This window comes from Globicephala melas, chromosome 13 (genome assembly GCF_963455315.2).
Source record: "Globicephala melas chromosome 13, mGloMel1.2, whole genome shotgun sequence".
NCBI classification, from domain to species: Eukaryota; Metazoa; Chordata; class Mammalia; order Artiodactyla; family Delphinidae; genus Globicephala; species Globicephala melas.
In genome coordinates, this window is record NC_083326.1 from 47,185,944 (window position 1) to 47,210,814 (window position 24,871).

General features: G+C 38.4%; 1 protein-coding gene across 2 annotated transcripts in view; it reads right to left on the reverse strand.

Moving 5' to 3' along the window:
- TAF4B (TATA-box binding protein associated factor 4b) overlaps positions 1–24,871 on the reverse strand; it is a 116,518-nt gene extending 91,647 nt beyond the window's left edge. For both annotated transcript variants that reach the window (XM_030876449.2, XM_060310361.1), the window contains exons 1-7: positions 24,047–24,871; positions 12,976–13,121; positions 11,377–11,484; positions 6,198–6,359; positions 5,968–6,090; positions 3,988–4,077; positions 560–1,174 (exon numbers count right to left, since the gene is read on the reverse strand). In XM_030876449.2, the coding sequence (XP_030732309.1) occupies positions 560–1,174; positions 3,988–4,077; positions 5,968–6,090; positions 6,198–6,359; positions 11,377–11,484; positions 12,976–13,121; positions 24,047–24,389 (1,587 nt within the window). In that variant the 5' untranslated portion in view covers positions 24,390–24,871. The remainder of the gene's footprint in view (positions 1–559; positions 1,175–3,987; positions 4,078–5,967; positions 6,091–6,197; positions 6,360–11,376; positions 11,485–12,975; positions 13,122–24,046) is intronic.

Consider the following 24,871-nt stretch of genomic DNA (forward strand, 5'->3'; position numbering starts at 1 on the left):
GTCTTGAGGAAATGATTAGACAAAACAAAATAAAGGACACTCTGCAAAACAACTGGCCCAGGCACTTAAAATAGTACACCACAATGAACAACTACAAAAGGCTGAGAACTGTTCTAGATTAACGGAGCCTGAAAAAAAAAAAAAAAAAAAAGACAAGTGTAATATGCAATTCTTTACTAGAAACATCAGGAAAAAAATTAGCTATTAAGGACATTGTTGGGACAACTGTAAATATTGTGCCAATATTAACTACCCATGTGTGATAATAAGTACGTTTGCAGTTATGCTAAAAAAAATCCTTTTCCTTAAGAGATACACAGTACTTAATGGCACAAAGTCAATTTCTGTAACCAACTCTTAAATGGTTCAGGAAAAAATTACGTGTGTGTTTGTGTATGTGAATAGAGGGGGGAGAGACAAAGCAAACATGGTACAACGTTAACAACTGGTCAATCCTGGTCAAGGGTACACAGGGGTTCATTTTACTAGTCTTGCCAGTTTTCTGAATGTCTGAAATTTTCAAAAGAAGAAATGGAGGAAGAAATGAAATGTTACTCACTAGTTGTTTGACTTTAACTGCCTGTGGAATGCTGGCTGGTTGTGTAAGCACGGGGCCCGGCTGTGCAAGTTTGATTTGGACTGGAGTGCCAATGACAGGCTTGTCAGATGTGGTCCCAGCAGAAGTAACAACAGGTTTCACAGACGGAAGACATACAGCTGCTGCTGAGGTTTCTCCAAAAGTTACTGAGGGGAGGGCCAGTGTCACTGCTGTCCCAGAGACAACTGGCTTTTCAGGCTGAAGTGAGACTGCTGTCACTGTGTTCTGCAGAGATGTCACTAGCGGTTTTGGAGTCTGAAGCACAACAGTTCCAGCTGTTGTTCCTCCTGGCACAGCAGCTGGACCCACAGAATGAAGTGTCACAACTCCAGTTTTTGCTCCCCCTGGAGCAAGTGGATTCAGAGTTTGCACTGACACAGTTCCAGATGTTGCTGCTTCAGAACCAATGATGGGCTTTTCAGGCTGGACTGAGGAAACTACTGTTGTCACCACAGGAGAAGGCGTTACTGTTGTGGTACAGGTAGCAATGACCACCTCGCTAGAAGTCTGCTGAACACACTGCTGAATAAAGCTCTGGGAGTTAGGCATCAGTTGTCTTAAGGCAATCACACTTTTCTAGAAACACAGGACAAAAAAAACACTGATAACTAAATAAATGAGCTCTAGTAAAACAGAACTACTTTGTATGTCTTATCTGTACAACATAAAATTAAAAGTATACCAACGTTTCAGTTGAGGAAATCTGTTATCAATCATTTACATTCTGTCAATATCCAGGATATAATTTAAAGCCCCGAAGTGCTTCATTTTTCAATTAATAATTATTATGTCTCAGTATTAAACTTATTTTATATACTTCAGTATCAAATTGGTATCAAATATTAATTTGGTAAAATAAAACACTGTATCCTACTTATTTGTATTTATCTAAACCCCATAATAGATCACCCATAACTTCAGTATTTACAAGTTTGTTTACAGGACAGCAGAATCTAAAATAAAAAGTTTTTGTTAAATAACTTCCAAACTTTGAGTAGAAACAGCCTTTACATCAAAATAAAATTAATAGAAAGAAGGTCAATTTCCTTAATTGAGCTAGAATATTTTCTGACTGGGTTTTAAGTTGGAGTCTACCTTTGTATCTTGCTAAAAAAATAAAAACAGCTTAACCTATAAAGAAGGTTCTGCCTTTTCATCCCTGGGGTTTTTATCTACTTTTGTTTTTGAGTAAGAAAACAAGATGAAAAAGGAGGTGGTTAGTAGGTTATCTTTCAGTGAATTCATGAGCTGTTTTGGAAGATTTCCTTGTTTTGATACTTAAATTCAGTCAGATTGCCTTTACTTAAGAAGCAAATGAGAACTATTGCTTCTCTTCCCTTTCCTTCTAGTTACTTCTTTTACTTAAATAGATTGAGAATATTTTAATCTGAAGGTTTTCAATTATATATATCTATAAATAGTATCAAAAGAAAGAAACAAAAAGTCTTTCACGCTCTTTTCCCAAACTTTAAAAATGGTAGAAAACAGGGGCTTCCCTGGTGGTGCAGTGGTTGAGAGTCCGCCTGCCGATGCAGGGGACGCGGGTTCGTGCCCCGGTCTGGGAAGATCCCACATGCCGCGGAGAGCCTGGGCCCGTGAGCCATGGCTGCTGAGCCTGCGCGTCCGGAGCCTGTGCTCCACAACGGGAGAGGCCACAACAGTGAGAGGCCCACGTACCGCAAAAAAAAAAAAAAAAAAAAGGTAGAAAACAAGCTGCTTTGGAAATACATGAACAAATGAAGTGATTTGACTAATTAAATTTAAGCAAGAAATCTAAGATGGGGGAGACCTGAGAAAAACACAACTGGAAAGAAATGTTAAAGTAATAAGACTTAAAGAGACAACAATAAAAACATGTATGCTAAATTATCTCTTGATCACCTGGCCAGAGTTAAGTCTAAATGCCGAATCCCTTATCCCTATGCAAAGTCCAACCTCCAGAGCTCTCAAGGATAAGAAAAAAATATTCTCAAAAAAAAAACATAAGGCTTAATAATAGTCCTTAGAAAACTGATACAAAATGCAAGTACTTAATGGTAATATTTAGTAACTTCAAGGGAGTGTTACATAGCCAGTAGAGTCAGGCTAAATTCTAGACCTGTGTGTTTGATCAAAAGTTAAGTCAATTTAAACAATTTTCTCATCTCCAAAATGGAAAATACTATACCATCTAGCACCTATTGTCGAAAGACTGATATGAAAATTAAGTCCAAACAATGCAAATTATAAGTGAAGTAGCTAGCAAAGCACAGAACACATAGTAGGTACTTTCTTATTTCCCTCCTTCTCCCCCCCAGTGTCTCCAGTGAGTATGAAACATAGATACACTAAACAGAGTTGTCAGTGTCACGTAGAGCACCTACAGCTCACAGAACTTTTACATTGAAAGGGACCCAAGAAGAACTGCAGCTAACTTCTCAATCAAGAGGGTCACCCGAAAACAGGCCTCTAGTCATTTGATGTTCGGTACTGCACTGACCCTTCAACCTTCCCTTCCCAGATTAAGTCTTCCCTGGCTAAAACATTCTCAGTTTTTTAGCCACATTTTATGTCACATGATTGGCATCTTCCTAATCAACATGGTCAGCCTCCTAGGGACAATTTCCAGTTATTTTAATAGCCTTCTGAAAATGTGGTGCCCCATCTCCTTTCCCACTCTTCTTTCATGAGGCATCAAAAAGAGTCTTCCTCTATGAAGTCTCTTTCATCTCCCCTAGATAATTAAGCCAAATTTTTCTAAAGGCAACTCTTCGTTCCATTATTTCAAAATATATGGGATGAGTGTTTGGTTCACTAAAATCTCAGGTTTTTAATAACTTTATAAATTTCAATTCAATTCCTTTTCAGCTTCAAAATATCCAAAAGGAATATATTTTTTCAGCCTGCCAAACAAAGCTCTTGTTATCAAAGTTATTGTTCTCCATCAAAATCTATTTAATTCAATAAATCTTAGAGAAGAGTGTGTCTACTAACAATATAAATTAATTTTTAAAAATAATAGCTTCCTCCCTCCAAGAAAAATAATAATAATAGCTTTCCCACTAAATTTGGTACCATGTGGTTTACTACTTCTAAGAGAATAAGAGTCATCAGGACAAAGCAGAGACACTATTTTTTTTAAAGTTAAGAATCTTTGAGAATACAAGCATCAAATAATATAATCATTAAGTTATGTTCATGAATGAGATGTTACTTCTGTTTTCTCAATGTGTTCCAATGCAAAGAATATGAATTATGAATGTGCTTTACAGATTACAACAGCCCTGAGAGATTTCTTCTACTGTTACTATCTTCACATTCAATTGCTGTCATATTGAAATATTCAGATTTTAAATTACCTTAAAGTAATCTAATTCAAACTATTTCTTCAAAGTAACACATAACTCTACCTTAAGGAAAGGAACTAGGTGAGGCTGAGGTGAAGACTTGAGTTCAACATACAGTTGTCTAGTAAATTCTTCTGCTTCAATTTTTGCATCCTGAGGAATGGAAGAAAGAAAACACTTTTAGGTCTACAAATATTTTACAAGAGGAAAAGTGTGTGGTTCATGATTGTAGATATAGCAAACTTTGAACAGTAATAAAGTCAAAGTCTATCATTAAATAGGGGCAGTTTTTTCATGTCCCCTACAAAATAAACATAGAGATGTTTTTTCATACAGAATACAATGAAGAGATTATTACTTTTTAAGATCCCAGTAAGCAAAGTGAGAGAAGAGCTGGCTGACTGGATAAGGTGATAGTACTACAGTCTGTTGAGAACAATTAAGAAGTAAAGACACAGGAGTCCTACACTTCTTAGGGTAGGAAATTGGAAGTTATTTGGTGTGGGGGCCTTGGATTTTTTTTGTTTTCTTTTCTCAATTTTTAAATTACTTTAACTGAGGTTAGACTGTATTTTATTATAAGGCCACAATAATAGATATGCTGTTGTTCCAAAGAACTTAGGAACCCTTCCGTACTGGTTTGGACTCTAAACACTGCAGGGGTCTATGAGGTCTAAATTATTTTCACATTAATACTAATCATTTTTTTGCCTTTTTCACTGTGCTGAGATTTGCACTGATGGTACGAAAGCAACTGCTGGCAAGAAAGGCAATGATAAAAAATTTAAATAGTTGTCGTCATACTCTGCATTGCTATGCATGTGTGGTAAAAAAAAAAAAAAGAGAGCCAGTTCCACTTTAAAATGTCCTTCACAGAACAGTAAAATTTAATTTTACTAAATCTTAACCCTTCAGCAGACATCTTTTAAAAATACTGTGTGCAAAATAATGGGAACCATACATACAGTAGACCAAAGTAAGATACTCAAGGAAAAGCACTTTGTGACTGAGTTGCTAGCTGAGCGAGCTGCTTTTTTTTCATTTACTGGAAAGAATATCAAACCAGCTGTGGTTATTCACATTGGGGTATTTTGAGAGACACTCTCTCAAAAAACAAACAAACGAACGAAGCCTGTCACTGTAAGGAAAACAACTGATGGTTTTTGTTGCTAATGATAAAAATCAGAGCTCTCAAGTCAAAATTAGAATTTTGGAAAATCTGTAACCACAATCCTGAGCTTGATCCTTGGAAAATTTGTAACCACAATCCTGAAGCTTCGGTACAGCTTCCCTGTACTGAAAAAATTTTCTGATGCGATTGTTAGATTACAAGTATGATTTTTTGATATCTTAATGAACAAATCTGTCAACATTTGGAAGATCTATACAACTCAGCGAATCAATTATTTTCCAGACAACCAAATGTGAGCTGTTACATTTGGGTGAAAGATCCATTCAGGGTACAAGACAAACCAGTGGACTCTAAAGAATATCCATAATGATCTGGAGAAAAGCTCTTAAAATACTTTTCCAACCACCTCTTTTCATGAGGCCAAATATTCTCCAAATACTAATAAGTTTTTACTTGACCAAGTAGTCAACCTTCTCTCCAAAGCTCTTTTTTAGGCTAAGTGAAGCAAGACTAGCAAACATAAAGTAATACAGTCGGCCCTTCATATCCCCATGTTTTGCATGAGCAGATTCAACCAACTAAGGACCGGTGTAGTACTATATTTACAATTCACAGTTGGTTGAATCCACAGATGTGGAACCCACAGATAGGGAGGGCCAACTATGGGACTTGACCATCCGTGGATTTTGGTATCCTCGGCCGGTCCTGGAACCAACCCCCATGGATACTGAGGGACGACTGTATAGACTAGATTTACTAGTCTAAGATTTATAATCATTACAAAGCTTTCAATAAGCAAAAGCAAAGGTTATCCAAAAATGCACTTAAGATAAACCTCATTTAAAAATATTTATTTCTCATTTAAAACATGTTCTACGGCTGCTTACAGAGCTTTTATAGTCCCAACTTACCAAAAGTTGTTCCACCAACTTCTTCACATTCTGCCCCATCTCCGGGGACTGTGACCCGCTACACGCTAGTTTTATTAACATTGCGAGGAAGTTCTTACATTTCTTCACATTTTCTAGCATCGTCTAAATATAGAAGTATAAACAAACACTCACAAATGTTAGCTAGAAAATATACTTGAAGAAAATTTGTAAAGAGTTCTCTTTATGTAAGGTACAAGGGAGAGCTTTACCGGAGAAAGACTAGTCTGAGCAGTGGCTGAGTTCTCTGCTGTGAGACTGGGCTCACTTGAGGGGGTGGGTGGCGCTCCCAAACTTGAAGGCTTCAGGGTAGCCACAGTATTCAACGGCTTTGCAGGGGTCACTGTGACAACACTGGTTGGCACAGCCACAGACTGAAAGTAAAAGCGGTAGATATCGAGAGATGTATTACTATGATATGCATCATGGCGAGTGCCTCATTTCACACTTAGACTACAAATGGATCTTGACATCCTTGCTTTTATATTATGCTCTACTAGTCTAAGGCAATGTAACACCATTTACCAGCTCTGGACTCTGGCAGCTCTGGGTTTCATTCTCACCTATCTACCTATTTATCACTGACACCCAAGTGTTGACCTCAGGCAAGTTACTTTATCCTGCTAACCCTCTGATTCCTGTTTGTAAAAAACAAGGACAGCAATGGTACCTACTATCCTGGGATTGTTTTTAAAAAACACTGCCAAGCACGTAGTCCTCAAATATTATTAATACTTCTCCAAAAAAATTTGAAGTAGTAAGTTTTTGTAAGAAAATATAGAATTTATTTTATAATATTCTGCTTTTTATTAAGTATAAATCTGAGAGATCTATTGATCGTCTCATATTCAGATAAGCTGCTTTTATGTAGACTATTAGAAAAACAGTAATAGCTTTGTAATTTGTAATAACAAATATTACAAAATGTGATTATCTTATTTTCACACTGAAAAGAATTCCGGTTGTTTCTTCTATCCTCTATTAAGTGAGGTGTGATTATAGCACCACCTGCAGGATAAAAAGTTTAATATAAGAAATCGCAAATTGGGTAATAATTTAGACAAGCAGACTGAGATAAAGCAACAATCTTATTTTAAAGACAAACACTAAAAGTTACAGAACATGAGTAAAGTTTGAGGGTAGGGGAGAGAATAGTATTTACAATTCACACAGAAAACTGAACAATGCACCATCATTTTAATTTAAATACTTGTGTTCTACAGGCATAAAACACAAAAAGGTCAGGTTGTTATTACCCTCAAGAAACTTTCTTTCTGCAACAATTAATATAAGTGAATTCAAATATACATCAAAAATTTCCACTTTAGGGCTTCCCTGGTGGCGCAGTGGTTGAGAGTCCGCCTGCCAATGCAGGGGACACGGGTTCGTGTCCCGGTCCGGGAAGATCCCACATGCCGCGGAGCGGCTGGGCCCGTGAGCCATGGCCGCTGAGCCTGCACGTCCGGAGCCTGTGCTCCGCAATGGGAGAGGCCGCAACAGTGAGAGGCCCGCGTACCGCAAAAAAAAAAAAAAAAAAAAATTTCCACTTTAGAAAGACTGAAGCATATATTAGACAAGAATGTTTTGGAGGTAAAAAAATGGGAAAGAAATTTAAAACACTGATTAATGATGAAGATGAAAACTTATGAAATGTTAAGCAAAAAAGGTAAAATTAAAAATCATACCTAAATTAGTAATTTTATTAAATATTAACAGATCTCAAAGACAACAATGAAAATGAAGTCTCGTTCTTAGTCTATCCCTAGTCCTGCTCTTCAAGGACAAGTACTGTACAGTTCCCTCTGAATCCTTTTGAAGATCTTCTAATAAACATTCTTAGGTTTATGTACAGTAAACACATACTCTTTTTTCAGTGAGTATGTTTTATACTCTACCACTAATTCTCTGTACTACTATATTTAAGAAAGTAATGTCGAACTTTAGCTGTTGACTATGATTACCTCGCAGGACTGATGGGAGGGGTTCCTCAGGCGAGTACTGTCCCTCTTCCTTATGAAGCAAAATAAGGCCCAACGAACTGTGAGCTCAGGAAAAAAGTCCTATTTTTTGTGAGTAGAAGAAGCATTTGTGGCACTCCTACTTTCCTTGTCAATATTTTATTCTGTCTCCAGCACAAAATTTGTCCTTCATAACTCTTTCTAATATAGCTACTACCCGTACCTTACCAGATACCTGCAACTCTTAAGAGGCATGGAGAAATACACAATCCTGGTCTTACTCTATGTATATAATCACACTGCCGTAATGAACGGACTGTTTTAAACTCAATCATAAATCTCAATATTCTAGACCAGGCAACGCTATTTCCATGCTTTGCAAGACTGCACTGGCACTGATTAGGCATGTCTAGGGGACCGGAGAGAAAAGACCTGGGGTATATGTGAAGTAAATTGTGAAAATCAGTTATATTAATACACAAGAGTCAGTGAAATTAATTGTATACAAACAGACTAAATTGCCTTTTAAGGAGAGTCATCCAAGTTCTAGCTCCTTATTTCCAAGAAATGCCTAAAATTGAGATGCTTTACCTCTCAAAGTGGACACAGAAATTATTCACTAACTTCACTGATAATTTCTACTGCCTTAGCCTACCACTAAGGAGCAACTCAGCTTAAAAAAGGCATCAATCTAAATTAAGAAAAGTTATACACACCCTGCATGGAAATAGCAACTGTAGACATATATATGGAAAAATAACCCAAGGAAAAGAATTAAACAACACATATATACCATTTTAGTACAACTATATGTACTAAATCTTTAATAAATAGATACAATAAAAAAGCTGATTTACTCAAAATACTGTGGAAGTTGAAACCCCTTTCATAAAATAACTGTATTGTAAATTCTTCAAACTTCGTATTTTTCTGTTGCCTCAACATCCCTACAAACAGGCTGTGAACACCTTGCCCAGGTGACCAGGTGCACCAGTGTGATAAGGCTGGTCCCTGCCACAAGTTCCCTTTCTGCTCTCCCAACTGTGACATAATGACATTCAAACACACCAATGAAATCCCCTCACGTCTTTTGCTTGTGTACTCCATACCAACCCTCAACAAAGGCACTTGCCCCCAGGTCCTCATTCCCTCTCAGATCCCCACTTGTTTGGTTGAGTCTGCCCCGGTGCTCCTCCCATATGGCCCCCTGCATGTCGTTCCATGCCACCCTCTTCTAGGACCTGTCAGTATAGGACGTCTCTTTCACTTTCATATACCTTCCTGTGGTGTTATTTGGTGTCCACATCTGACTGATCAAAAACAAAAAAAAAAATCCCATTTTAAGAAACATAATTATTTCTTACAACACATAGCAGCTATCAGTAGGCCTAAATTCATACCCTTTGGCCCAGTGATCTCCCCAGAATAACCTAAGGGCAGGGGGGCAGTAGAACCTACAGTTTGAGACAATCAGCACAGAGGTCATTAAGAATAGAGTTTCCAGAGTCAGATAGAGACCTTGGTTCAAATGCCCCCTTTGCTACATATTAGCAGAAATCATGCAAATTTCTTAACTTCTCTAAACTGATTTTCACCTACATAAAATAGAGATAACACTTCCTTACAGAATAGTCACAGGATGAAATGAAATGAGATGAGGGATGTAAAGCACTTAAAAAGTGTCAAACACATTAAGTGCTCAATAAATGGTAGCCATTATTAGCAAAAAAAAACAACAAAATAAAACAACAACAACAAAAACTATGTTTAAAATCACAGTTTAATTAACTGATCACCATCTCTGTTAGAGGAAGTAATACGGTTAAGTAATTCTGAAAAACCAAACACCATGTTTGATCCACAGCATGGGATTTCACATAACATGCTTCAAGAAGATGTACCTTCTATACAGCAAAGGAAGTACAACAGTGATCCCATGACCATGGGATCCACTGATTATATCAAATATGGCATGATCCAGAAGCTGCCTGCCTAGTAAAGTATTAGGACAGCGTGCAGAAAACACAGGTGAAGTGCAAACTCAGAAACAATACTCTATGAAGATGGAATTCTATCCTCCATCTTCTAAGACTTAGTGCATACTCACTGAATCAAAAAATTCTATATGGTACTACGTCCCCAACAGGACAAATATATGAAGAACCAAGGAATCAAAGAGCAGAAGGATGAACGGCTCCACTTATCATTACTCCCAAAGTTCCACTGGGGGATCCTGTGCTTCCCATTCCTGCCAATAGTGGACACACTTTCACCAAAGAACATAGCAAGAGTCCCTATAAACTAGACACCATGGCTGCCTCTTGGACACTTCAGGGTCCCTGTGTCCAGTGATCAACTGGAAAGAGAAGAGTCATTATCATGACAGGGGTAACTGACCTGACAACTGGAATAGGTAGGGTAGCTTTTACACAATGAAGGCCAAGAGGACTTTATGCAGTGAATCCAGGTGATCCACTTAAGTGCCTCTTGGTATTTCCTTGCCCAATTGTGATGATAAATGGACAAGTGACACAACTCTTGCCTCAAAGGACTGTGGCAATTTGGATCTTGGATCCCTCAGGGATAAAAGTCTGATCACACTACCACTTAAGATCCAGAAGAGTTGGTAGTTGAGTGTGGGAGGAATCTAGAATGGATGGTGGAGGAGGAAATGATGGTATCAGCTGCAGCACTGGGGACTGTAGTTCATCCTACTAACCTCTTCTTTGCTTCTCCAAGGAAGAAACCTATAGAAATCCAAGGAGAGCTGGTTTCCAACACATATGAGGAAGTAAATCCCAGCAATTCAAGGAGTAGACTGTGATACACCATCACAAAGAGAGATTTGTGTTATCCTAGCTGTTGGGAATGCTATTTAGACAGACGACAATTGTCAGCTTCTTTAGAGTCTGCTTCAGCTACAGAGAATTACCTGCCCATGAGCACAACTCTCCCTGGAGAGTCCACATCCTATGACTGATCACAGAGGGGAAATTATGGCTCATCCAACCATGTTGGCACACAGTGGGACAACTCTGACGTGCTACACTTGCTCCAAAGCTCTCCATCAGGTTGGCTGAGGCTTTATTGGACCTGCATCTAGTTCAAACTCTTACTCTCCTTCCCTTCCACAGGTATGAATCCCTAATAAATATCCCATACACCAAAATTCTGTCCCAGCACCTGCCTTCTAGACACTGTGACACATGAACATTAGATGCATTTGTATTAATTTAATACATTCAAATAAATCTGATATTCCAAGAATATACACCATGTTCATCTTGTGTTTCCCATACCTCTAACAGCTCCCAGTTTAATAAGTGTCCTCATATTATCATTGAATTGCTCTCTTCAGGAAATAGCTAACAATAAATAATAACAAAAGATGAGAAAATAACCAGTGCGCACATGGCCACAAGTCACAACTTACTTGCACTGGGGAAGGCTGCGGAACAGTGGTTACCACAGTAGTTCCTATTTGTGCCAGTTGTTTAACAGGTGCCACTGCCACCTTCTTGATTAACTGTGAACTAGAATTCTTGGGGGGGAGGGGGAGATAGTACAGAGTCATCAGCGTTAGTAATTTAAAATTAATCGGTACTATGGCAAACATCAAAACACTTTACCACAGCAAACTTCTTTGTTATAACTGGTTTTATAACCTCATGAATTTTATGCATATTTTCTACTATTAGCCTAACTGGTCAATTGGCCAGTTGACACTCATTTCTTATTCCTAAAGAGGCAACTGATTAAACAGATAAATATCACAGTATTTCTGCATTAAAATATTGAATTTTACTCTTTGGCTCACACAGAAAACATATAGATACTTTTTTTTTTTTGGTCATTTCTATTGTTGGTATCCTTTTAGTCTTTTTTTAAAAATAACTTTAATTAAGCTTTATTTTTTGTGATATAATTGACATATAACATTGCATAAATTTAAGGTGTACAATGTGATTTGATATATTTATATATTGCAGTGTGATTCCCACCATAACAACTATATCACATCACATAATTATCATTTTTATTTATTGAAGTATAGTTGATGTACAGTATTATATAAGTTTCAGGTTTACAACATGTCAATTCACAATTCTTAAAGGTTATACTCCATTTATAGTTATTTTAAAAGATTGTCTATATTCCGTGTTGTACAATATATCCTTGTAGCTGATTTATTTTATATACAGTAGTTTGTATCTCTTAATCTTCTACCTCTATCTTGCCCCTCCCCCTTAGATTCTTATTTAATATATTATTATAAACAAAAGTCTGCTAACCTATCTCCTCAACCCATAGCAAACAAGAAAGGGAAGGAGCAGCTATCATTGACAGATACAGAAATAGAGAAAATGACTGGCTGAGAACCTAGAATCAAATTATGAGAGAGTGGGTTGGGGGAAACTGGCAAAGAATGATATTACCACAGAATACAATGAAACTTTTTATTAGGATGAGCCTGCTTCATCAAGAAAATACTATACTACATTCCACATTTTCTGTTTAACCAAAGAAAGATGCTCATAAAAATATACTTTTTAACTCTGGCACGCACAGGATAAGCTTTAGTTACCTAGAAAGATGATCACATATGTAAAATAAATCATCTTCTAACAATGCCAAGTTAATGAAATATTACAGCAGATTTCTAATTTTTTTAAAGGTAATTCCTATATGATATGGATAAAAAAGAATATTATAAATTGTAGTGTTAATGTTTTACCACAAATTAAAATTGAAGCAGAATGGCTATTTTCTTCCCGTTTAGAGATGCACATAGCCCTTTGAACATCCCCTTGAGGACGACAAAATCTTTGAGTATGAAGATTAACTTACTAGTTTTGCCAAACGACAAAACCAAACACCTAGATTAAATTAACATATTCAAAGAAAGTAGCTTAATTCAAAAAGTCGAGCAGAATCATCTCTTCTATATTTTTACTGGCAAATACATACAAATTTATATGAAGATAACTGCTGGAAAACTGAGGAGGATGAAAAAAACTTTAAGGTACATTACCTGCATTGTACAGATTTTGACTGTTTGAGTATTCGTTGGTACAGCTGGCCTTGAAGTTATGCTACTTGTGGTCTCGGTTCTTGTTACAGCTTGCTGAGGAGATACCAACATCAACTGACCACTGTTACTTTTGATCAAAACTGTTCCTATAGTTAAAAGAAAACAAAATGTGAGCTAATGAAGTATAATCATCACATATTCTTCTTCCCCTTCTTTCAGTGCTATAAAGTGTTCTGAATAAGTGGTTAGTTAGTACATACTGAATTCCATGTCTACTAATTAAGATACATAATATGGAAAAAATGTTGTCACTCAAAGCTATTTAAAATATTAAAAGTCTAAACATATGAACAAGATACTCCTGAAGAAGGCAAAACACTTTTCCTCATGACATCAAACTATTTATAATGCTACAGTAAGACGGTATGGTAACAGCACAAGACTACACAAACTGACCAATGGAGTAGAATAGAAAACCCCCAAATAGACCCCAAATAGCCTGCAGATACGTCATATCAAATTTTTCTAAAAGCACTGCAGATCAGTGAGAAAAAGAGCTACTATTCAATAAATAGGGCTTGCTCAATTAACTAATGGAAAAGATGAAAACTTTCACACCATACACAAAAACCCAAGGGCATTAAGGATACAAGGATAAAAAGTAAAAACTTTTAAACTTTTAGACAATGTAGAAAACTGTCATTCTGAACTTGGGATAGGGAAAAATTTCTTAAATAAGTAAAGTTTGATATATACAACTATATTTTAAAAACTTTTGTTCAGCAAAAGACATCTTCAGGTAAAAAGACAAACCACAAAATTGGAGAAAATTTGGGGACTTCCCTGGTGGCGCAGTGGTTAAAAATCCACCTGCCAAGGCAGGGGACACAGGTTCAATCCCCAGTCCAGGAAGATCCCACATGCCGTGGAGCAACTAAGCCTGTGCGCCACACTACTGAGCCCACGTGCCTAGAGCCTGTGCTCTGCAAACAGAAGCCACCACAATGAGAAGCCCACGCACTGCGACAAAGGGTAGCCCCTGCTCACAGCGACTACAGAAAGCCCCTGCGCAGCAACAAACACACAACACAGCCAAAAATAAATAAATTTTTAAAAATACATAAACTAAAAAAAAAAATGGAGAAAATTTTAGTTCACATATATTCAAAGAACAAATATCCAAAATGCAAAAAAGAAACACAGATACCAGTGACAGGGAAAGGTAAATTAAGACCACAGTGAGATACCACTTTATATCTACCTAGAGAGAAAAAAATTAAGAAGTCCAGTGACAATATTAAGTGTTAGAGAGATGTGTGGCAACAAAAACTCTCAACATCTTTAGGCTGGTAGTGTAATTTGGTACAACTGCTTTGTTCAACTCTACATTGTGCCAAACTGGTTCCAATTTGCATACCCTCTAACCCAGTATTTCTAACGTAAAGAGATTGTTGTCCATGTAAGTAGGAGGTACAAACAAGAATATTCATAGCTGGAGCTCCATTTCTGGAATGGCAGCATGAAGAGCTCAATAAAGCCACTCCCCAGCAAAACAAGCATAACGTGAAAATTATTTTTAAAAACAACCATTTAAAGTCTTTGGAAATGCCCTAAGGCATACAGAAAATGACTAGACAATTATTAAAGAGAATCTACTAAAACTCAGAACAGCAAGAATCTGTGGCATCTGAACCATGACCCACTCCCTCTCCCTTCTCAGTTCAGGCATTGTGGACAACATAAGGCCTCCGTCTTTCCCAAACTCCCAGTTGAGGGCTATGGTATCTCCCTGGGAGAAGCAGGCCACTAGCATTTCCCATCTCTGCCACCCCAACTTGCATACAGAAGAGAACAAATTTGAAATAAGTGCATCCAAGAGTTTCCAGGCTTCTTGTTTCACCCATCCCTACTCAGAAAGGGAAGGCTCTACCCCAGGGATGGCTCAGAGAATACTTGGGGCCCAATCACCCTCACCCCAGTTCTTTCATAGGGTGGAGGTCCCACACTGGAAGAGGTAAGCAGAGAAGACCAGAGGCTACCACCATGCCCAGTATCCCACTTCTAAAACATGGATATCACTCAGAAAGAAACATGCCACAGTCCTGGGTACTTGCTCCAAACATCTCCCAAAAGAAACTGACTTTATTTCCAACAGAGTGTGGGAAAGGTCAAGGCTAAGGTCACTCTCAAGTACAACAGAACAATTAAAAGGTTTCTGGTATCTTCATGACAGATATAAGCTAAGTCACAGGCATATCTCCAGTTTATCAGAGAGAACAAGAAAGAAACAACTAGGAAGGGCCCTTCAGGGGTAAGAACCTCAAGCAATGACCTCAAAAACTACCCCTTGTAAAGGAGTCCACATTTAATTGAATCAGACTGTAGAGGAAGTTAGGCTCTAGGGCACTGTTGAAAACAAGAGGGTAACTGGCTGGCAGTGAGTGGAGCCTAACAGCTATGCATGACACCAGCTGAAGCAGAAATCTTAACAGAGAGATCAGAGAAAGAAACAGTCAAAAAGAGCCCTGCTAAAACCACTGTCATCCCAGGGTGGCTGTGCTTATGCCCAAAGCTGTACCCTGTGAGGAAAATAGACTTCACTAAAATAACACAGCCATTTAAAAAAATAAACAAACAAACAACAATAACCCACTCAGGGGAGTAAAGACCAGTATCTAGACTTGCTATATTAGTTTTGGGGCTTCCCTGGTGGCGCAGTGGTTGAGAATCTGCCTGACAATGCAGGGGACACGGGTTCGAGCCCTGGTCTGGGAGGATCCCACATACCGCAGAGCAACTAGGTCTGTGAGCCACAACTACTGAGCCTGCGCGTCTGGAGCCTGTGCTCTGGAACAAGAGAGGCTGCGATAGTGAGAGGCCTGTGCACCGTGACAAAGAGTGGACCCTGCTTGCCACAACTAGAAAAAGCCCTCACACAGAAATGAAGACCCAACACAGCAAACATAAATAAATTAATTAATAAACTCCTAACCCCAACATCTTCTTTAAAAAATATATATATATATATATATTAGTTTTGCTTAACAAATTACAAGACATACAAAGAAAAAGAAAAGTGTGACACAGAAAAAGGCAGGCAACAGAAACCACCTATGAGGGACTAGATGTTAGATTTAACAAAGATATCAAAGTAACTGTTATAAATATGTCAAGAAGCTAAAGGAAATCATGCTTAAAGAAGGAAGATATGATGATGATTATCTCAACAAATAGAGAATAACATTAGAGAAATAAATAGCATAAAAAAAGGAATTCTGTAGTTAAAAAGTACAATAACTGAGGGCTTCCCTGGTGGCACAGTGGTTGAGAGTCTGCCTGCCAATGCAGGGGACACGGGTTCATGCCCCGGTCCGGGAGGATCCCACATGCCACAGAACAGCTAGGCCCGTGAGCCATGGCTGCTGAGCCTGCGCGTCTGGAGCCTGTGCTCCGCAACGGGAGAGGCCACAACAGTGAGAGGCCCGCGTACCGCAAAAAAAAAAAAAAAAAGTACAATAATTGAAATAAAAATTTCACTAGAGAGGCTTAACAGCAGACTTGAATGAACAGAAGATAAGTCAGTGAACTTGAAGATAGTTCAATAGAGATTATGCAATCCAAAGAACTGAGAGAAAAAAGAATGAAGAAAAATGAACAGAGCTTCATAGAAACGCGGGACAATGGTAGGCGCACCAATGTAGGCATAATGTGAGTACCAGAAAAAGCGGGGGAGGGAGGGGAAGGAGGGCGGGGGAGAGAAAGAGAGAGAGAGAGAGATAGGAACAGAAAAAATATTCAAAGAAATAATGGCTGACAATTTCCCAAATTTGATGAAAAATAATCTAAACATCCAAGTAGCTCAACAAACTCTAAGTAAGATAAATGCAAAGAGATCCACACCAAGACACAATATGATAAAAATGTACAAAGAGAAAATCTTGAGAACACCAGGAGAAAAATGTACAAGAGTCCTGCATTAATAGGATTAACAGTTAACTTCTCATTAGAAACAATGGAGGCCAGAAGGCAGGGGTATGACACATTCCACTTGCTGGGGAAAAAACAAAAAAAACAACTATCAACCAACAATCAGACATTCCCTGAAAATATCTGTCAAAAAAGGAGATAAAATAAAGACATCCTAGACTGGGATTGACATATACACACTACTATATATAAAATAGATAACTAATAAGAACCTACTGTATAGCACAGGGAACTCTAGTCGATACTCTGTAATGGCCTATATGGGAAAAGAATCTAAAAACAGAGTAGATATATGTATATGTAAAACAGATTCACTTTGCTGTACACCTGAAACTAACACAGCATTGTAAATCAAATATACCCCAATAAAAACGTAAAAAAAAAAAAAAAGACATCCTCCTTAGAGGACTGAGTGCTAGCAGACAAACCAGACAGGAAATACTAAATGAAGTTCTTCAGGCTGAAAACAAGAGACTCCAGAAAGTAACTCAAATTCACATGAAAAGGGCACTGGTAAAGTTAATTATATAATTTATATGCATATTACTGCTTTATCTTAATGGGTTTAAAAAACAACTATATAGAACAATATATATAATTGTATTCTTGAACCTATAACATATTAGAAATGTAACATATTTGTGAACAATAACACAAAGAAAGTGGTCAGGAGCAAAGTTGTACTGCACTAGGGAAATGACTTCAGATGGTAACTGGAATCTATAGGAACAAATGAAGAAAACTAGGAATGGTAAATAAGAAGGTAATAAAACAAATGCTACAAATATATCCTTGTGCTCCTTTCTTCTGTCAGCATCTTTAAAAGACATATAATTACATAAGGTAATAATTATAACAAGGTATTGCTGGGTTTGTAACATATCTAGATGCAATATGTAGAGCAATAATAGCACAAAAATAAAAAAGAGGGAAATGAGCTAAATAGGAAAAATGTTTCTACATCTGACTGAAACAAGTTAATATAAATGTGAAGTAAAGTCTAATAAGATGTATATTGTAAACCCAAGAGCAATCACTAAAAAATATATATATTCTTTTATTTATTTATTTTTTTTGCGGTACGCGGGCTTCTCACTGTTATGGCCTCTCCTGCTGTGGAGCACAGGCTCCGGATGCACAGGCTCAGCGGCCATGGCTCACGGGCCCAGCTGCTCCACAGCATGTGGGATCTTCCCAGACCGGGGCACGAACTCGTGTCCCCTGCATCGGCAGGCAGACTCTGAACCACTGCGCCACCAGGGAAGCCCAAAATATATATATTCTTAAAAAATATTATAAAGGAATTAAAATGTTACACTAGAAAATATTCACTTAATGCAAAGGAAAGAGGGAACAGAGGAAGAACAACAACAAAAAAATATATAGAAACAAAAGTAAATGGCAGGCTTAAAACCAACTATATCAGTAACATTAAATGTGAATGGATTAAATAATCCAATCAAAAGGCAAAAAGTGTCACACCAAATTATAAAATAGGATTCAACTATATGCTGCCTACAGAAGACACACTTTAGACTCAAAGACACTAAAAAGGTCAAAGTAAAAGGACAGAAAAGACATATCATCCAACAGCAACCATAAGAAAACTGGAGTGGCCATACTAATCAGACAATAGAGTAAAACATAATGTGTTACTGGAGATAAAAAGGGGTACTTTATAATTGATAAAACAGCCAATGGATCAGGAAGATTTAACAATTACAAACATATGTGCACCAAACAACAAAGCCCAAAATATATGAAGAAAAGTTGACATAAACGAAGGAAAAAAATAGAGAATTCAACAATAATACTTGCGAGACCTCAACACTCTACTTTCAATGAAAGATAGATGTCTAGGTAAGATAGATAGATGTAGAAGATCAACTAGGAAATCAAATACTTGAACAACACTATAAACCAACCATACCTAAAACACATCAATAGTATACTCTACCCAGCAACAGCATTCTTCTTAAGTGTATGTGGAACAGTCTCAGGATAGACTACACGCTAGGATATAAAACAAGTTTAAATAAATTTAAAAGGACTGAAATCATACAATGTGTGGTCTCCAACTACAATGGAGTGAAATTAGAAATCAGTAACAAAAAGAAATTAGGGGAACTCACAAATATGTAGAAATTAATTACTGCTAAGTAGCCAGTTGGTCAGTTAAGAAATCACAAGGGAAACTGGACTATACTTTGAGATGAATGAAAATGAAGACACAACATACCCAAATTTATGTGATGCAGTTAAAGTAGTGTTTAAGGAAAATTTATACAGCTGACCCTGGACAACATGGGGGTTGGAGGTACTGACGCCCCACACCCCTGTTCCGTTGAAAATCTGCATGTATCTTTACAGCTGGCCCTCCATATCTGAAGTTCCGCATCCACAGATTCAACTGATTGCAGCTCATGTAGTAGCATAGTATGCACTTATTGAAAAAAATCTGAGTATAAGTGGACCTGTGCAGTTCAAACCTGTGTTGTACACAGGTGAACTGTTGTTGTAAATCCCTCTATTTTAAAAGAAGGATTAGGGCTTCCCTGGTGGCGCAGTGGTTAAGGATCCGCCTGCCAATGCAGGGAACGCGGGTTCAAGCCCTGGTCCAGGAAGATCCCACATGCCACGGAGCAACTAAGCCCGTGCACCACAACTACTGAGCCTGCGCTCTAGAGCCTGCGAGCCACAACTACTGAAGCCCGCGCACCTAGAGCTCGTGCTCTGCAACAAAAGAAGCCACCACAATGAGAAGCCCGTGCACCACAATGAAGAGTAGCCCCTGCTCGCCGCAACTAGAGAAAGCCCGCGTGCAGCAATGAAGACCCAACACAGCCAAAAATAGATAAATAAATAAATAAATTTATATATTAAAAAAAAAAAGATCTGAGGAGATGTGGGAAGCCCTGAAGGATTTCAAGTAGGAGAGACATTATTATATTTGCATTTCAAAAAAAAATAAAAGAACGATTATTTGAATTAATAACTTAACCTATCTTAAGACATTAGGGAAAAAAGCAAAATAAAAACTATAGCAAGCAGACGAAAGAAAATTAATAAAGATTAGAGCAGGGATCAATAGAATAGAGAATAGAAAAACAACTGAGAAAAATCAAAGCAAAAGTTGGTTCTCTGAACAGACCAACAAAATTGACAAATCTTTACCTAGATTAACTAAGAGAAAAGGAGAGAAGGCTCAATCTGCTAAAATTAGGAATGAAAGAGGGGATATGACCACTAATCTTACAGAAAGAAGGATTATAACAGAATACTATGACCTATTATAAACCAATAAATTGGATAAATAATATGAAATGGACAAATTCCTAGAAACACATAAACTACTAAAACTAACTTAAGAAAATGGGCAACCTGAACAGATCTCTAACAAACACAGATTGAATTAATAATCAAAAATAGTATCCACAAGATAAGCTCAGTTCCAGATGGCTTCACTGATGAATTCTACCAAACATCTAAGGAAAAATAAATCCTTCACAGATTCTTCTAAAAAACAGAAGAGGAAACGTGTCAATTCATTCTGTAAGGTCGGTATTACCCTGATATTAAAACCAAACAAAGACATCACAAGAAAACTAGAGACCAAAATGTCTTATGTATACCAATGCAAAAATTCTCAACAAAGTACTACCAACTGAATCCAGCAACATTTAAAAAGTGTTATACCCTATGACCAAGTGATATTTATCTCAGTATGCAAGGTTGGTTTAAGACCCACAGTGAACACCATACTTAGTGGTGAAAGACTAAATGCTTTTCCCCTAAGATCAGGAACATTTGAGATGAGGAATGAGACAAAGATGCCTACAATCACTATCACTTTTATTTAACATTATACTGAGAGTTCTAACCAGGAAAATTAAGCAAGAAAATAAAATAAAAGGCATCCAGAATAGAAATTAAAACTATCCACATATATTATGATCTTCTATATAAAAATCCAAACAAATCCACGAAAAAAGCCATTAAAATTAATAAACAAGTTCAGCTAGGAAGAGGATACAAGATCAATTTAAAAAAATCAACTGTATTTCTATACATTTCCAATGACTAACTATAAATGGAATTAAGAAAAAAATTCTATTTACAATAACATCAAAAATAATATACTTTAGGAATAAATTTAAGAAAATAAGTGCAAAAGCAATACTGTGGAAACTACAAACTGTTGCTGAAAGAAATTAAACATCTAAATAAATGGAAAGGTATCCCATGTTTGTGGACTGAGAGACTTATATTTACTTTGCAGGACTGTTAAAGGGATCAAATGAGACAATATGAGCAAATTTATGAATTTTAAAGTTATTGGTGGTAGTTGTTATTAATGCCTTAAGGTCCACAACCTTTGAGTCTTTCTAACTCAAATATGAGTTAAAGCGACTTCACAGCCTTTGAAACCCAAACTGTGGAGGGCGCATATGGTGAGCACTGAAGACAATTGCCTCTCATTTCATGACGTCCAGGAGCACTGTTACAACTGTGGGAGCAGATGATCATGTAATATTCCTTTGATAAAGCTAGGGTGGAAACAAGAACCACGAAGATTATCCAGGAACTAATTCAGGAATTTGAGAAATGCAAAACCTATACCATGTCTCAGCATGAAGGAGTTGATGAAAAAGGACCAGAACCATTTCACAAGCAACTTTTCACAAACTTCTGTATAGTAAGACTGAGAAGCAGAATTTATGAAGCACAGTCTATGACATAAAAGAAGCAATCAAGTCCTTACTCATCACTCTGAAATACATTATAGAAGAGACACAGAATACCAAAAACGGAAAGAGCCACAGTCTGGTCTAAATCCCACAAATTCATAAAAAAGAAGACTGAAGAGATTACCAAAAATATTCAACAGAATAATCTTCAGGGCTTTGCTACAGTTTCTTTCATTTCCTCACAATGCCCCCCTTTTTGTTTCCAGCTCCTGCTCCCTAGAAAAACCTGTGATGCATATGCATATTTTTAAAAAACTAGTTCTGTTCACAGAGGAAATTCTGAAGTAAAGAGAAATCAAATACTTAAAGTATTCATTACCTTGGGAAAATCAGAGCTGACTCCTATGTAATTTAAGCATCCTTGAGCAATCCTCTGCTAATCCTCAGTATATAAAAGAAGTAGAACAAGATTTTTTAAAATGTTATTTTAATCAGTGTTTCTGTGTCATTCCTCAAGTATTGGTTATCTTATTGTGCATCTGTGAGAGCACAAATATGAGTATGTTCTTCTGCCACACCTCAGCAGAAATTCCAAAAGCTGCTCTTCAAGGTAACTTCTCACCTCCTCTCTAAATAACAACTAAAGGCAATTTATCTCCTCTCTTTTGTGGGAGTTTATCCATGGTCGACAGCATAACAAGTTATAGTGTAGTGCATACTTAGGCTGTGGTCCCGGTTTGCTGCTGTTTTGCTCTAGCAAGTTTCAGTTTTTGTTTCTCTGTGTAATAAAAAGATCAGGCTCTAAAATGCTATAAATTGCCTTTTAACATTGCTACGCAAGGAGCCATATTGTACACACACCAAGTGGTAAGCACAGTGTTGCGGAAAGAGTAGAGTTAAACAGACCTGAATTCAAATTCCCTCTGACATCTATGACTTGTCTGGCATTGGGCAAATTCTTTACCCTCAGAGACTTTTTCCTTATTTGCTATCTATCTATTATGACCAGCAAACAAAAGAATATAAATAATGTATAAAAATAATAATGGATGAAAAATGCCCAGCAATATAATGTTGTATGTCAATTGTAGCTCAATTTTTTAAAAAAGTGCTTAGCACAGTACGCCCTCAATAAGTGATCCATTCCCACATACCAGCAAGTTTCCACTCCTGAAAGTTCTTCTCTCTGAATACTTTTTTGATTGTTTCTAAACCAACTTCACTGACTAGATAGGAATTTTGTTTTTAACAAATTAGGAGTAATTTCATTGAAACACATTCATAGCTACTTTATAAGAGTGCATGTAGGAGGACAATTTAGAACCAGCAGAAAATGTATCCAGTGGTGCACACAGCCTTAAGTGTAGGTACCTCGTGTACAATACAAAACTAAAACACAGCTACAACAGAACATTAGGTACAAAAGAGGCACCCTCATTTTGCTAGGGGAAACTGACATCACGTGAACCAAATGCTTCCACTTCTTTACCACCTTTGGGGGTCAGGGTTCCCATTGCTGCTCAGCAAAATACATAGAAAATAATCAAATTATGAGTAGAGTTTTTTTCCAAAGAAGATAACACGTGCTTTTTTTCCCCACTGAAATTCCAAGTGACTTTCATTTGAGGAAAGAAAACAAGGTAGAACACTCCAACACTATTCTGCATATTTACGATATGCAAATGATCACAAAGCAAAACCTTTGCCTCAGTCATGAAAAACAGCCCCACAGAGTACACTCTAGTATAAAAAGTAGTCACAGGCTCATTAACGGTAGCATTCACACAATGCTTCACAAATAACCACCTCATGGCTCTGACCTGTCAACTCTGGCATTTGCTCCCTGTGAGAGGGCTCCTTCTAACTCAAAGTTACTTACAATCATCACACATCTGAAAATTGTGCGGGAAGCAACATTATTCATTTCTAAGCAGTAAACTTACTTAGGCTTGTTTAAATTTAAAATTCACTTTCGGTCTTAACACACAAGAGCCTTTTAAAAACATTTTTTTAAACATAGTAATCTAAGCGTGTGGATATAAAAATTGATCCTTTCTCCATATGAAAATAAACTTTAGCGATACTCTTTATCTTCCCGCACCTAAGAGCCAGTGCCTCAAAGGCCCTCCTGAATAGGCTGCTCCAGCTTTTCCTGTGTCACTTAAGGGAAAAGATGCTCTCTTTAAATAGGAAAAGAAAAACTATGCAGTAAGGACTCAAAGATGCTATCTTGATTGTAACGCCAAATCACTGCCCCGCAAAGTCAAGATTATGAAAGGTTCTCTTGGCTGAGTTTTTTAGAACTCCCAGCGAGAAGGCGCAATCCCGGGCTGCGACGTTTCCCGTGTCACCGCTGGCCGGCCCGAGGGATAAGCCGGAAAAGGTGAGCGACATACCTGGAGGAAGCTGAAAATTAGCAGGCAACTGGATTGTTGTGGTGTTGGGTGCTTTCACAGCGACGATCTGAGGAGCTGGCAGACGAGGGCCGCTGCTGAGTTTAGGAAGAGCACTGACAGGAGCCACTTTAGTCACCAGGGTCCCCACGGGGGACCGCAGCGGCTGGGGCGCCGTGGACTCCACGCAGACACTGACAGGAGCCTTAGTCACGGCGCCCAAGGCCACCGGAGTGCTCTCTACCCGGACTGGCAGAGTCGCGGCGGGGGCCATGGTCACGGTCCCGGAGGCGCCCACACCAGCTGGGGGAGCGGCGCCGGCCGATTCTGTGAGGCCCGCGGGCATCCCCAGGTGGATCAGCGGCAGCTGAGGCGCCGCCGTTCCGGGAGCACAGGCGAGGGGACGCTTGACAAGCGGCAGCCGACTCCAGTGCAGTTCCGGCTCCACAGCATCGCTAGGGAGAGGCGCCGGGGCCGCCACACGAGTCAGTGACCGGCGCCGGCTGGACAGCGGGACCCCGGCGCTCCGGACCTTCCTCCAGTCCGCGCGGCCCCGCCGGCAGCCACACCTGCTCGGCCGCTCGCCGCTTCCTCAGCGGCGCTCACACGTGCGCCGGCTCAACCCGGCCCCTCAGTCTCGCGACCAGATGCAGCGGAGCCCGGCTGCGCGGCTCCCGGAAGGGCGTCACTTCGGCTCCCACCATCCACCAAAACTCTGCGCGGCGGATTCCCCCGCCAGAAATTTCAAAACTACAAACCCAGAGCGGCCCAAAGCCCCCTACGCGCGCTCTGCACGGCCCCTCTGCGCGACCACGCCAGCCATGTTTA